The sequence below is a fragment of the Lutra lutra genome, chromosome 10 (assembly GCF_902655055.1).
Source record: "Lutra lutra chromosome 10, mLutLut1.2, whole genome shotgun sequence".
Classification (NCBI taxonomy): domain Eukaryota; kingdom Metazoa; phylum Chordata; class Mammalia; order Carnivora; family Mustelidae; genus Lutra; species Lutra lutra.
Window position 1 is genome coordinate 44,532,836 of NC_062287.1, and position 15,562 is coordinate 44,548,397.

The following is a 15,562-nucleotide window of genomic DNA, read 5'->3' on the forward strand; positions in this document are numbered from 1 at the left end:
CCCTCAAGCCAGTAAGGCTTCGGCTCCCTGCTGCCTTTAAGTTGTTTGCAGATTAGACTCGCCTCAAAGAGCTGCAAACTCGTAAATCTCAAGAGGTATCCTACCTGCTTTCAAAGTTAGATGCGCCTTCAGTTTCCACCTGCTTTGGTAGAAACTACCTCCATTGCCTTAAAATATATGTGTATTTTATACACTCTAAATGTTGTAACAATAGTATTATTTAAAAAACAAACAGTCTGAGTGGAGGTAAGGTGGTGGAAGAGTAGGGCATCCTAGTTTGGTCTGGTCCATGGAAACAGCTAGATAGTTACCAAATCATTCTGAACGCCTGCAAAATCAACCAGAGATCGGAGAAGAGAACTGCTACTGTTCTACAAATAGAAAAGCGACCACTTTCCGCAAGGTAGGAGGTGGGGAGATGTGAATCTGAGGAGATAAATGGGAAGACAAGCTGCGGGGTGGGGGAGGGAGCCTCTACCAGCTGGTCCGGGGATGGGATAGAGCAGTGGAGCCCAAAATCAGAACTTCTGGAAGTCTGTTCCAGTGCGTGACGTTTCTGCCTGTAGAAAGGTGCTCAGGAGGCAAAGAGGGGTGGAATCCCAGGTGGCACAGTGAGGTCTCAGGATCCCCAGGGTCACTGAAAGAACGGGGCCGGAGTGCCCCAGAGCTCCCAGGCACCAAAGTGAGGAAGCTGGCTGCAAAGAGGGAGACCAGGTGCCAGCTTTCGGCTAGGGGTTTCCAGAAACCCCGAACCTCAGCACAACCAGGGACCACTCTCCGAGCAGGGGCCCAGCAAGAGGCAGAACCAGGGCAGAACTGCCCTCCCTCCCACAGGGTGTACACCACAGGAGTCTGTATACTTTGGAGACTTGAAACTGGGTTGTATATGTGAGATTAAAAAAAAAAAAGCTTGGTCACAGGCTTGGTGAGCACAGAGAGCAGGCAGAGACCAGAGAGACCAGAGTGATGATGGACTGCTTTTCCCTGAGGGCTCTCTGAGGAGTGGGGGGCTCGAAATTTCAGTTTCCAGGCTAGAGAGCTGGGCACCGCCATTTTCATCCCCCAACTGGCTCCTGAGATGGTCACAGGGAGTCTGGACCCCTGGCAAGGACGGTGTGATTCCACCCGGGACAAGCACCTGAGAGTCAGGGCCACAGGCCCCTCCCCCAGATGAGCTGCAGGACCTTCCAGCTAATACCAAGGTTACGGGTCACACAGAAGTGTAAACCTCCAGCTCTTGGTGAAAGAAGTATGTAGGGTTTGTGGTTCTTTCTTATTCTTTAGTCCTTCAGTTTTATATTCTATTATCCTTTTCAACTATTTTCTTACTGTATCAATTTTTAAGTCTTTTTAAATTTTCATTTTTCACTTATGGTTTGTATATTTTTTCATTTTTGATTTTCATCTATTCAGTTCATTGTGTGTGTGTGTGTGTGTGTGTGTGTGTGTATCTTACCTTTGTTGGGATTTAGTTTCCTCTAACAGACCAAAATACATCCAGAATCGAATTTATTGTTCTGTTCAACTTCTTGCCTGATTTTATTCCCATTTTTTTTTCCTTTCCTTTTTTGTTTGATTTCTGTTCTCTTCTGATTAGTGTAGTAGTGTATATTTTTCTGGTTTAGTTCTTATTCTTTAGTCCTTCAGTTTTATATTCTATTATCCTTTTCAACTATTTTCTTATCAATTATTTTTTAACTTTCATTTTCATCTTTTCACTTCTATTTATATATTTTTTTCATTTTTGGCTTCCTTTCATTGTATTTCTTTCTTGCCAGTTTTGAGATCTAGTTTCATCTAACAGAACAAAATATACTCAGACTCTAGTTTATTGTTCTGTTCTGTTTTATTTCTTGTTGACTTTATTCTAATTTTTTTTCTATTCTTTTGGCTTCTGTTGTCTTCTGATCAGTGTAGTGTATATTTTTCTGGTGTTGTTGATGCCCTATTAGTATTTTCCCTCTCTTAATGTCTGTTCTTTTCCGGACATAATGACAAGATGGAAGAACTCACCCCAAAAAGAGAACAAGAGGCAGTATTCACAGCCAGGGATCTAATAAATATGGTTATAAGTAAGATGTCAAAACTAGAATTCAAAACTAGAATTTAGGATTATAAAGATACGAGGTGACCTTGAAAAAAGTATAGAAGACACTAGAGAATCTCTTACTGAAGAAATAAAAGCTAAAATCTATTCAGGTCAAATAAAAAGACTAATTGAATGATGTCAAAAATGGAGGCTCTAACTGCTGGGATAAACAAGGCAGAAGAGAGTGAGTGATACAGAAGACAAAATGATGGAAAATAGTGAAGCTGAGTAAAAGGGAGATAAACAATTACTGGTTCATGAGGGGAGGAGTCAAAAGATCAGTGATGCCCTAAAGTAAAACCATATTAGAGTAATTGGGATCCCAGAGGAAGAGGAAAGAGGGAGGGGCAAAGAAAGATTAAAGAAATTATAGCTGAGAACATCCTAGTCTAAAAAAGGAAACAGGCATTCAAGTAAAGGAGGCACAGAGAACCCCCCCTCAAAATCAATAAAGATAGGTCAACACCTCAAAATATAATAGTGAAGCTTACAAATTTCAGAGATAAAGAGAAAATCCTGAAAGCAGCTTGGGACAAGAGGTTCTTAACCAAGAAAATAGAAATATAAGGCTGGCAGCAGACCTATCCACAGAGACCTGGCAGGCTGGAAGGGACCAGAAATATATTGAAGGTGCTAAATGAGAAAAATATGCAGTCAAGAATTCTTTATCCAGCAAGGCTGTCAATCAGAATAGGAGAGAGAAAGAGCTTCCAGGGCAAACAGAAGCTGAGAGAATTTGTGATCACTAAACGAGCCCTGCAAGAAATATTAAAGGGGATCCTTTAAGGGAAGAGAGAGCCCAAAGTAACAAAAGACCAGAAGCAACAGTGATTTTACAGGCAATACAATGGTACTAAATTTGTATCTTTCAATAATTACTCTGAATGTAAATGGGATAAATGCTTCCATCAAAAGACACAGGATATCAGTTTGGATTTAAAAAAAGAAAGAAAGAAAGAAAAGACCCATTGATATGCTGTCTACAAGAGACTCCTTTTATTTTATTTTCTTTTGTGGGTTTTTCTTTTCTTTTCTTTTCTTTTTTTTTTTTAAGATTTTATTTATTTATTTGACAGAGAGAGAAAGACAGCACACAAACAGGGGGAGTGGCAGAGGGAGAAGCAGGCTTCCCGCCAAGCAGGGAGCCTGACATGGGGCTCAATCGCAGGACTCTGGGATCATGACCTGAGCCGAAGGCAGATGCTTAACACCTGAGCCACAAAGGCGCCCCGGGTTTTTCTTTTTTAATTGTGTTGTTAGTCACTATAAAACACATCATTAGCATTTGATGCAGTGTTCCAAGATTCATTGTTAATGTATAATATCCAGTGCTCCATGCAAAATACATGTACTCCTTAATACCCATGACCAGGTTCACCCATCCCCCCACACCCCCCTCCAAAACCCTCAGTTTGTTTCTCAGCGTCCACAGTCCCAATTCACTTTTTTTTTTCCTTCTCCTAATGTCCATGTTATTCCTTATGTTCCACAAGTAAGTGAAACCATATGATAATTGACTTTCTCTGCTTGACTTATTTCACTCAGCATATCTCCTCCAGTCCTATCCATGTTGATGCAAAGTTGGGTATTCATCCTTTCTGAAGGCTGAGTAATATTCCATTGTATATATGGGCCACATCTTCTTTATCCATTCATCTATTGAAGGGCATTTCAGCTCTTTCTACAGTTTGGCTATTGTGGACATTGCTGCTATGAACATTGGGGTGCATGTGGCCCTTCCTTTTACAACATCTGTACCTTTGGAGTAAATACCGTGTAATGCAATTGCCGGGTCATAGGGTAGCTCTATTTTTAATCTTTTGAGGAACCTCCACACTGTTTTCCAAAGTGGCTGCACCAGCTTGCTTTCCCACCAACAGTGTAAGAGGGATCCCCTTTCTCCCTGTCCTCTCCAATATTTGTTGTTTCTTGCCTTGTTTATCTTTGCCATTCTAACTGGTGTAAGGTGGTATCTCAATGTGGTTTTGATTTGAATTTCCCTGATGGCTAATGATATGAACATTTTTTCATGTGTCTGTTAGCCATTTGTATGTCTTCATTGGAGAAGTGTCTGTTCATGTCTTCTGCCCATTTTTTGACTTGATAATTTGTTTTTTTTGGGGGGGTGGGTGTTGAGTTTGAGGAGTTCTTTATAGATCTTGGATATCAGCCCTTTTTCTGTAGTGTCATTTGCAATATCTTCTCCCATTCCATGGGTTACCTCTTTGGTTTGTTGACTCTTTCCTTTGCTGTGCAGAAGATTTTTTATCTTGATGGAGTCCCGAAAGTTCATTTTCGCTTTTGTTTCCCTTGCCTTTGGAGATGTTTCTTGAAAGAAGTTGCTGTGGCCAATGTCGAAGAGGTTACTGCCTATGTTCTCCTCTAGGATTTTGATGGATTCCTGTCTCACATTGAGGTCTTTCATCCATTTTGAGTTTGTCTTTGTGTATGGTGTAAGAGAATGGCTGAGTTTCATTCTTCTGTATATAGCTGTCCAATTTTCCCAATACCATTTATTGAAGAGACTCTATTTTTTTTCACTGGTTATTTTTTCCTGCTTTGTTGAAGATTATTTGACCATAGAGTTGAAGGTCCATATCTGGGCTCTCTGTTCTATTCCACTGGTCTATGTGTCTGTTTTGTGCCAGTACATGCTATATTGGTGATCACAGCTTTGTAATAAAGCTTGAAATCAGGCAACGTGATGCCCCCAGTTTTGTTTTTCTTCTTCAACATTTCCTTGGCTATTCCGGGTCTTTTCTGGTTCCATACAAATTTTAGGATTGTTTGTTCTAGCACTTCGGAAAAATGCCAATGGTATTTTTATCGAGATGGCATTGAAAGTATAGATTGCTCTGGGCAGTGTAGACATTTTAACAACATTTATTCTTCCAATCCATGAGCATGGACCCATGAGTTTTTCCATCTTTTGTGTCTTCTTCCATTTCTTTCCTAAGTGTTCTATAGTTCCTCAAGTATTGATCCTTTACCTCTTTGGTTAGGTTTATTTCAAGGTATCTTACAGGTTTTGGTGCTATTGTAAATGGAATCAAATCTCTAATTTCCCTTTCTATAGTTTCATTGTTAGTGTATAAGAAATCAACTGATTTCTGCGCATTGATTTTGTATCCTGCCACATTACTAAATTGCTGTATGAGTTCTAGTAATTTGGGGGTGGAGTCTTGGTTTTTCCACATAAAGTATCATGTCATCTGCAAAGAGAAAGAGTTTGATGACTTCTTTGCCAATTTGAATACCTTAATTTCTTTTTGTTGTCTGATTGCTGTTGTTAGGACTTCTAATACTATGTTGAACAACAGCAGTAAGAGTGAGTATCCTTGTCGTGTTCCTGATCTCAGTGGGAAGGCTCTCAGCTTTTCCCAATTAAGAATGAGGGATGGGGGCGCCTGGGTGGCTCAGTGGGTTTAAGCCGCTGCCTTCGGCTCAGGTCATGATCTCAGGGTCCTGGGATCGAGTCCCACATCGGGCTCTCTGCTCAGCAGGAAGCCTGCTTCCCTCTCTCTCTCTCTCTCTCTCTGCCTGCCTCTCCGTCTACTTGTGATCTCTCTCTGTCAAATAAATAAATAAATAAAAATTAAAAAAAAAAAAAAAGAATGAGGGACGCCTGGGTGGCTCAGTTGGTTAAGCGGCTGCCTTCGGCTCAGGTCATGATCCCAGCGTCCTGGGATCGAGTCCCACATCGGGCTCCTTGCTCGGCAGGGAGCCTGCTTCTCCCTCTGCCTCTGCCTGCCTCTCTGTCTGCCTGTGCTCGCTCACTCTCTCTCCCTCTGTCTCTGACAAATAAATAAATAAAATCTTTAAAAAAAAAAAAAAGAATGATATTTGCTGTGGGTTTTTCACAGATGGATTTTATGAAGTTGAGGAATGTTCCCTAAGAGACTCATTTTAGACCCAAAGTCACTTCAACATTGAGGGGATGGAGAACCATTTATCATACTAATGGATATCAAAAGAAAGCTGGGGTAGCAATACTTAGATTGCACAAACTAGATATTAAACCAAAGACTGTAATAAGAGATGAAGAGGACAGTATTACTTAAAAGGTCTATCCAACAAGAAGATCTAAGAATGGTAAATATTTATGCCCCTAATGTGGAAGCAGTTAATTATATAAACCAATTAATAACAAAATTAAAGAAACACATAAATAACAGTATGATAATCATGGGTGACTTTAACACTCCCCTTAGGGCAATGGACAGATCATTTAAGCAGGAGATCAACAAAGAAACAAGGGCTTTGACTGACACACTGGACATCACAGATATATTCATAGCATTTTATCCTAAAGCAACAGAATACATATTTTTGTCAAGTGCACATGGAACAATCTCCAGAATAGATCACATACTGGGTCACATACCAGGTTTCAACTGGTATTAAAAGATTGGGATTATTCCCTGCTTATTTTCATACCACAATCCTTTGGAACTGGAACTCAAACACAAGAGAAAATTTGGAAGGAACACAAGTACATGGAGGTTTAAGAGTATCCTGTTAATGAATGGGTCAAACAGGAAATGAAAGAAGAATTGTAAAAAGCCATGGAAGTGAGACATGTGGGTGGCTCAGTATGTTAAGCATCTGCCTTCAGCTCAGGTCATGATTCCAGGGTGCTGGGATCAAGCCCTGCATCAGGCTCCCTACTCAGCAGGGAGCTTGCTTCTTCTCCCTCTCCTTCTGCCTCTCCTCCTTCCCCCATCCAAGTTCGCTTTCTCTCAAAATGAAATCTTTAAAAAAAAAAAAAAAAGTAAAATTCATGGAAGCAAATGAAAAAGAAAACACAATTCAGAACCTTTGGGATGCAACAAAGGCAGTCCTAAGAGGGAAGTATATAGCAATACAAGCCTTTCTCAAGAAGCAAGAAAAGTCTCAAATATATAGCCTTACACCTAAAGGAGTGGGAAAAAGAACAGTAAGTAGAGCATATATGTAGCAGAAGAAGAGAAATAATAAAGATTAGAACAGAAATCAATGAAATAGAAATAAAAAGAATAGATTGATGAAACTAGGAGCTTGTTCTTTGAAAGAATTAATAAGATCAATAAACTCCTAGCCAGACTTATCAAAAAGAGAGAGAGAGAGGGAGAGAAAGGACCCAGATAAATAAAATCATGAATGAAAGAAAGAGCTCACAACCAACACTAAAGAAATACAATTATAAAAGAATGTTATGAGCAATTATATGCCAACAAATTAGGCAATCCGGAAGAAATCAACGCATTCCTAGAAACATGTAAACTACCAAAACTGAAACAGAAAGATATAGAAAACCTGAACAGATCCATAACCAGCAAAGAAATTGAGGCAATAATCAAGAATATCCCAACAAAGAAGAGTCCAGGACCAGATGGCTCCCTGGGGGAATTCTACCAAACATTTAAAAAAGAATTAATACCTATTCTTCTGAAACTATTTCAAAACATAGAAATGGAAGGAAAACTTCCAAACTCATTCTATGACACCAGCATTACCTTGATCCCAAAACCAAAGACCTTACCAAAAAGAATTACAGACCAATATCCCTGATGAACATGGATGCCAAAATTCTCACTGTGGTACTAGCCAGTAAGATCTAAGAGAACTTCAAAGGATAATTCCATGACAAAGTGGGATTTATTCCTGGGGTGCAAGAGTGGTTCAACTTCTGCAAATCAATCAATGTGATACAACACATTAATGAAAGAAAGAACAAGAACCATATGATCTTCTCAATAGATGAAGAAAAAGCATTTGACAAAATACAGCATCCTTTCTGATCAAAACTCTTCACAGTGTAGGGACAAAGAGAACATACCTCAATATCATAAATGGCATCTACGAAAAACCCACAGCGAATATCATTCTAAATGGGGAACAACTGAAAGCTTTTTCCCCTAGGGTCAGGAACGTGGCAGGGATGTCCACTCTCACCAATGCTGTTCAACATAGTACTAGAAGTCCTAGACTTAGCAATCAGACAACAAAAAGAAATAAAAGGCATCCAAATAAGCAGAGAAGTCAAACTCTCACTCTTCGCAAATGATATAATACTTTATGTGGAAAACCCAAAAGACTCCATTCCAAAAATTGCTGGATCTCATATAGGAACTCAGCAAAGAGGCAGGATAGAAAATCAATGTACAAAAGTCAGTTGCATTTTTATATGCAACAATGAAACAGAAGAAAAGTCAAGGAATGGATCCCATTTACAACTGCACCCAATAAGATACCTAGGAATAAACCTAACCAAAGAGCAAAGGATAAGTACTCTGAAAACTATATAACACTTATGAAGGAAACTGAGGAAGACACAAAGAAATGAAAAAAACATTCCATGCTCCTGGATTGGAAGAACAAATATTGTTAAAATGTCTATGCTACCCAAAGCAATCTATACATTTACTGCAATCTCTATCAAAGCACCATCAGCATTTTCCAGAGCTGGAACAAATAATCCTAAAATTTTTATTGAACCAGAAAAGACCCTGAATAGCTAGGTAATGTTGAAAAAGAAAACCAAAGCTGGTGGCACCACAATTTTGGACTTCAGGCTGTATCACAAAGCTATAATCATGAAGACAGTATGGTATTGGCACAAATACAGACGCGTAGATTAATGGAACAGAATAGAGAACCTGTAAATGGATCCTCAACTCTATTGTCAACTAATCTTTGACAAAGCAGGAAAGAATATCCAATGGATAAAAGACAGTCTCTTCAACAAATGGTGCTGGGGAAACTGGACAGCGACATGCAGAAGAATGAAACTGGATTTTCTTATACCATACACAAAAATAAACTCGAAGTGGATAAAAGACCTAAACATGAGACAGGAATCCATCAAAATCCTAGAGGAGAACACAGGCAGCAACCTCTTTGACCTTGGCCACAGCAACTTCTTGCTAGATACAACTCCTCTAGGGAAGGAAAAGGCAAGGGAAAGAAAAGCAAAAATGAAGGGGGACTTCATTTGGGAACTTCATCAAGATTGGGACTTCATCAAGATAAAAACTTTTGCCTAGCAAAGGACACAGTCAACAAAACCAAAGACAACCTACAGAATGAAGAAGATAATTGCAAATGACATCAAATAAAGGGCTAGCATCCAAGATCCTTAAGGAACTTATGAAACTCAATACCCCCAAAACAAACAAAATCCAGTCAAGAAATGGACAGAAGACATGAACAGACATTTCTCCAAAGAAGACATCCAAATGGCCAACAGACACATGAAAAAAATCTCAATATGACTCAGCATCAGGGAAATACAAATCAAAACCACAATAAGATACCCCTTCACACCAGTCAGAATAGCTAAAATTAACAACTCAGGTTGAGGAGAGAATGCAGAGAAATGGGAATGCTTTTATGGTTGGGAATGGAAAATGGTGCAGCCACTCTGGAAAACAGTATGGAGGTTCCTCAAGAAGTTAAAAATAAAACTTCCCCTATGACCTAGCAATTGCACTATTCATTTACCCAAAGGATACAAATATATTGGTCTGAAGGGGCACCTGCACCCCAATGTTTATAACAGCATTGTCCACAATAGCCAAACTATAAAAACAGATGAATGGATAAAGAAGATATGGAATGGAATATTACTCAGCCATTCAAAAAATGAAATCTTGCCATTTGCAACAACGTGGATGGAACTAGAGGGTATTATGCTAAACGAAATAAATCGGTCAGAGAAAGACAATTATCATATAATTTCATTCATACATGGAATTTAAGAAGCAAAACAATTATAGGGGAAGGGAGGGAAAAATAAAATAAGCTAAAAACAGAGAGGGAGGCAAACCATAAGAGACTCTTAACTATAGGAAAAAAACGGTTGCTGGAGGGACAGGCGTGTGTGGGAGGATGGGGTAACTGGTGATGGGCATTGAGAAAGGCACATAATGTAATGAGCACTGGGTGTTATATGCATCAGATGAATCACTGAACTCTCCCTCTGAAACTAATAATACACTCTGTTAATTAATTGAATTTAAATAAAATTTTAAAAAATAACAATTTGGGGTGCCTGGGTGGCTCAGTGAGTTAAGCATCTCCCTTCGGCTCAGGTCATGATCACAGAGTCTTGGGATCAAGCCCCACATCTACAGGGAGTCTTCTTGTCTGTCTCCTCTCCCTCTGCCCCTCCCTTGGCTCGTGCTTGCTCTCTTTCTCAAATATTTTTTAAATTTTTTTAAAATAACAGTGTTATTATTGCTGTCTGCAGATAGTTTACTCTGTCCAAGAGACTGCCACTAACAAAAGCCAGAAGTCTTTTTTTTTTCTTTTGTTAGAGATAGAGCACAAGCTGGGGGAGTGGCCAGAATAGCAGGCAGAGAAAAGCAGGCTCCCTACCGAGCAAGGAGCCTGAAGCGGGGCTCCATCCCGGGACCCTGAGATCATGACCTGAGCCGAAGGCAGACACTTTACTGACTGAGCCATCCAGGCATCCCAAGCCAGAAGTCTTTAAGATGATACAGACTTGGGGATGTTTTATGGCTATATGATAATGGCTCTAGGAGAGAGAGAGAAGCATCCCTAAGTGTAAGACTTTAGAATAGTCGTTGGAACATAAGAAATGAATTATCTGCAGATGCAGAAGTTTGCGGGCTTGGTGGTGGAAAGCTGACAGAGATGCGTCCCTTGGCTTCATGTGACATCAGAGGCAAGGTCACTAGTGGAGTCCGGGCAAGGTGAGGCCGTTGGAGGTTTGAGAATGGAAAAGTTTAAAATGGTCTTTACAGAGAGTGGAAAGAGTGACTCTTGAGCAGAGAAACACTGAAAGAGCAAAGACCGGACGGTGGTCGACAGTGCACATGGGTTGCAGGTGATGCCAGTCAGGCTTTCTCCCCCTGCCCTTGGCTGCCTGGGTGGAGTACTCGGGGAACAGACAGTAGGTGTATCCAGGGTTGGGAGTTTTACAAGACTGCTGGGACCAAAGAGCAGGGCCACGAGCCTTGTGGTGTTGACTAGGGCATGATTTAAATAATGGATCCAAAATCTGAGCCTCTCATGAAGCCATGAAAAGTACTGTTTGGAAGTCTTCTCTGAGTTAGTGAGGGGCAGTGAGAGTGGGGGAGGCTGCTCTCCCACACCTCCCCAGCCTACTCACATTGGCAACCCAGAGTGAGTACCTTGTTCGAAAGAAGAGCAGTTCTAGATGCTTTGGAGGAACAAAGGAAAGGAAGGAAGCAGCACAGACCAGCCCAGGTACATACACTCACACCCCTGATCCCAGGTCCACATACAGAGGTCTAAACATAAATAAAATTTCTAAATCCAAGCGAATACACTGTTAAGTAAAATACAATCCACCCTCCTGCCTTTACAGACGTACTTTCCCACTAGGCTGGAAGGCCACGTCTGAATTTTAAAAGTCCCATGCTTCAGCGCTATGGGGAGACATGGCTCACAGCTGGGAGCCCACCCCTGCCCCAGCCCCAGCTCTGTCCCCCACTACCTGGGGCATCCTGACACCACAACCCACATGTCTAAGCTCCAGTCACAGCCCCAGGCCTAGGGGTATGCCCACCATGGTGTGGTCTGTGCACAGAAGGAGGGACCTGGAGAAGAAGCCAACATGGGTTTCTGGAAGCAGCCTTGGGGTCCCTCAGTCTAAGAATTCTGGGGTCCTATGTGCCTGGTCTAGATGGAAGAAGGAAGGGTGCTTATTCTGGAGAGCACAAGCCCCATGGGGCACATGGAGTCCTTGTTTGGTGGAGAGGAGTAATTGGAGGAAGGCCAGGGCTGGGCCCTCTCAACTCTTGGGGCCAGGGAACCCTCCCTTGTCCAGGTCTGTGGGAAAAATTAAACAGTGCAATGGTATACAGTCTTCTGGTCTGACTGCCTGGTTTCTCTGTGTGTATGTGTTTTTTCTCCTAGTGGGCTGTTCATCACCATTCATGACAAGGGCCACCTTGCAACAATGCTGAACTCTTGGCCAGAAGATGATATTAAGGTATGATCTGTTTTCTTTGTTACTGCTCTGTTCTTAGGTGAATCCTTTCAACCTGGACCAGTGTCATCGCCGGCTAGAAAATGAGCCATTGTGACATGGAGGGCAAGACACTGCCCTGCTTTCCCAGGCCCAGAGCCCAGACAGGTTAGAGCCAGGCAGAAATGCATCACAGAGCAGAGGTTTCCGCCACCCACACCCAGGGGACATTGCCCTTATCATTGTTATTGTTCATAGCAGTAGTCTGAAGATCCTGTTCAGCGTGTATTGTGTACCTACTGTATATACAGTGCCAGCTTCCATGGCAGATACGGGAAAATCAGACAGACCTTCTTCTCAAGTAGCTGACTTTTCTGGGGAAAATAAGACAGAGACACAAAAGACTAACAAGGAACTTGGTCAGAGGTAAATGAAGCACACTGAGAGAGCTGAGGGTGTGCTCAAAAGGCAGAGATTACCTTCAGCCTCAGGGGAATCTAGGAAGACTCCATGAGGGAGGTGACATTGGAGCAGGGACCTTGAGTTGAGGGATAGAGTTTGACTGGATAAGGCTTTGGAGAGTGCAGGACATAGAGTGGGGACATTCTGCAAGAAGAGGCAAAGCTTATGGTGAACAGAACTTGGCCACCTTCGTGTACACAGGAGTGGGGGGTGGGGGTGGGGGGACAGGTGGTAGTTGTATGCAGAGTGATGAAAGAAACCTGCCACTTCTGCCTGGAATACAAGCTGTACTCAAATACTCTAAGGCGAAAACATTTTTATATAATAAGCAGGATATACTATAATATGCAAAGTATATATTCATTTTGAAATCTAAAAGCTGCAGCTCTGTAGAAACTTGTTAAGCCTCTGGCTACATGCCCAGATCACCTCCTGCCACGGGGAACGTCTGTGGAAGAGTATGATGGGCTTTCACGTCTACGATCATCGTTGCCTCTGCAAATGACGGACGCAAAAATGCAAAACACCTGCTAGCTGCCTGGCAAGGGCATTTCTGGCACACGAGCTGGGGAAGGGTTGGAGCTGATGGGAGGCAGAGGCCCTCCATCATGGCTTCCTCCCCAGGCTCTCCCTCCCATTCCTGCCAGTTTCCTCAGTTACCCCCGTCTCCCTCCGCTAGGTGCTGAGCTCAGCTTCTCCCTACACACCTCTGGCCATCTGGGGAGTGGCAGCATTTGGAGCCAGAATAGGAAAGGCAGAAGCTTGGCTCTTAAGAGCCAGGCTCAAGCCACCGCCCGGGCCTGTAGCCTTTAGGGCTGCAGTGAAGAGCTCATTTCGTACATCTCTGTCTGAGTGTGGGCTTTTCTGCTCTGCTTATCTGCTCAGACTCCGGTAGGTGCAGGCCTGGGCCTTGCGGGTGTTGGTCTCAGTCCCAGAAGAAGCAAGGGCGTGTCAAAGATGAAGCTCTAACAAAATCTTGAGCACATTCAGGGAAACCGGCACACTGGACGGACAGGCAACTCCAGCCCGCCCTGTGCAGACAGGCTGCCGAGGCCGTATGGACTGACCTGGGTTCCCGTCTGGGCTGCTCGCCCAAGGTGAAAGCTTGTGCAGAGTGGGCACGCAGTAGGCGCCCGAGGAGCCTGAACCCAGGGAGCAGCCATGAGGAGCATCTCCGAGGCCACAGGCACTGAGCCCGGAGCAGAGGCGTGCAGCCCCCACCAACACATGCACGCCTTTGCACAAACCTACGAGTTGTTGAAGAGAAAGACAGGAAGCCGGTGCCTCTTAACCAGTAGGAAGCAGGTGCTCCTTTCTCTGGGCTGGCACAGAGGTTCGGTGAGGGGCTCGTGGGCTGGATTTCAGGCTCTAGTTGCTCCTTTGGTCAGGGCGCAACTCACAAAATATTTGCTGCCTGACTTCAACACACGTAGTTTGAGAACCTTCTACATAGTGAGTGCTATGGAGACAGCCACTTTTGTGATTTCAGAGAAAGAACAATGGAGCTTTAGGTCATCGCAGAGCAGGAGGGACTGAAGCAGGCCTCAGACGGAGAGAGGCGTCCGAAGTCGCTCGGGAAAACAGAGCTTCCATGGGCACATCTGGACCAATGCATCTAATTCCCTTACCCTCCACACTTTTTGAGTAAACATCTGTAGGATTTCCCTGTAGTTCCCAGGATCAAGAAGGTGTACAGGCCCAAAGTCTGGTGGGAGTGACTGACCCGGAAACACTTGCATAGACTGTGTCTGTGATGCCCAAGAGAGGAGCCCAGAGGCGAGGAGCTAGCATCCTGATGACTGGCTGGCCTCTACCCCTGCAGGAGCTGAGAGCAGACAAGGGAATGCCTGGGGCTGCCTCCTCCCCTCCGCCCTTTATTTCTATCTCCCTTTGGAGAGACCCCAAGATCAGTCCCTGGTAACTATATAGACGACCCAGCTCTGGCATTGCAGTCAGACATCGGGAATTTTCCATTCACTTGCTGGATGTGCAGATAACCTCTCTGGTCTTTGTTCTGTTATGGTGAGGACGAACTATGAAGTCTGTACGATACTGGAAGGCACTCAAATGGGCCTTGTCCTTGCTGGAGGTGGAAGGGACGGCTCTGGCACATGCAGCCATGCAGGGCAGAGAGAGCAGATGCCCAAGAGCAGCCCAGGAGGAGGCCCTCCTACCTGGGAATCACGGGCCACCAAGGGGCAGCCAATGAGGCCCCTAGACACGTTTGACTTGGCCCTCAGTTATTTTTGAAAATTTTGAATTTGTAAGCAATATTTTAAAATCTGGAGACTTCATTTAGAAAAAGAAACATACAAACTTGGATTTATGGCTTTCTCTAGAAAAACCAGGAGCTCATAGTTTGGCTAAATAGTGGGCCCGTAGTTGGGCACATAAATAAGACAGGGCTGCTCAGGCACCTCCCCCCACCCCCAGCTTACCCGAGTCTCCCACCTGCCCCGTCCACTGGCCTTTTCTGGAGGGTCCTTTCTCCTCACCCCTAAGGCTGCCCTTTCAAAGGTTCAGAATATTCTAAGCCCTAGTCTTTCTTATTTGTTGTGTGTTACCTCCAATTGCCCTAAAAAGAGATGAAGGTCTTCCTCCCCAGGCAGGGAATCCCCTTCAGGGTACTTTGGAGCTGGTGTGGATTCCCTTTCATTATTTCCTTCGGTTCTCACAGTCCTTGTGATCAGAGTGGAGAAGGAAGGGGTGCAGTTGACACCCCCAAAGTGGGTCCTGAAGGACGGGTAGGGGTGTGTCGTTTCTCAGGTGAGCGAGCTGAGGTCCGTGACTTGCCCACAGTCATCCATGAGTAGGAGTTGACACCCCCAGAGCCTTATAGCTGAGCCACCCTCTCCCCAGCTGCTAAGTCGAGGAGGCAGTTTTCCAGGGCACGGGTATCTTTACACCCTGATGGCAGCAGCCTCTTGGCTGGAAGGAAGGAATGGTTCAGAGGAGCTTCTGAACCAACTCAGAAGATAAAGGGTGACTTCCCGTGGTTTCCCAGCCAGAAGGCAGAACTGCGAACCGCGGTATCGGAGAAGCAGGCTGGGAGGGAGGTGAGGCCAAAGCCCAGG

At 43.6% G+C, this 15,562-nt stretch overlaps 1 protein-coding gene across 2 annotated transcripts in view; it reads left to right on the forward strand.

Moving 5' to 3' along the window:
- Positions 1–15,562, forward strand: part of ME3 (malic enzyme 3) — a 217,117-nt gene that overhangs the window by 127,001 nt on the left and 74,554 nt on the right. For both annotated transcript variants that reach the window (XM_047692219.1, XM_047692220.1), the window contains exon 5: positions 11,975–12,050. In XM_047692219.1, the coding sequence (XP_047548175.1) occupies positions 11,975–12,050 (76 nt within the window). The remainder of the gene's footprint in view (positions 1–11,974; positions 12,051–15,562) is intronic.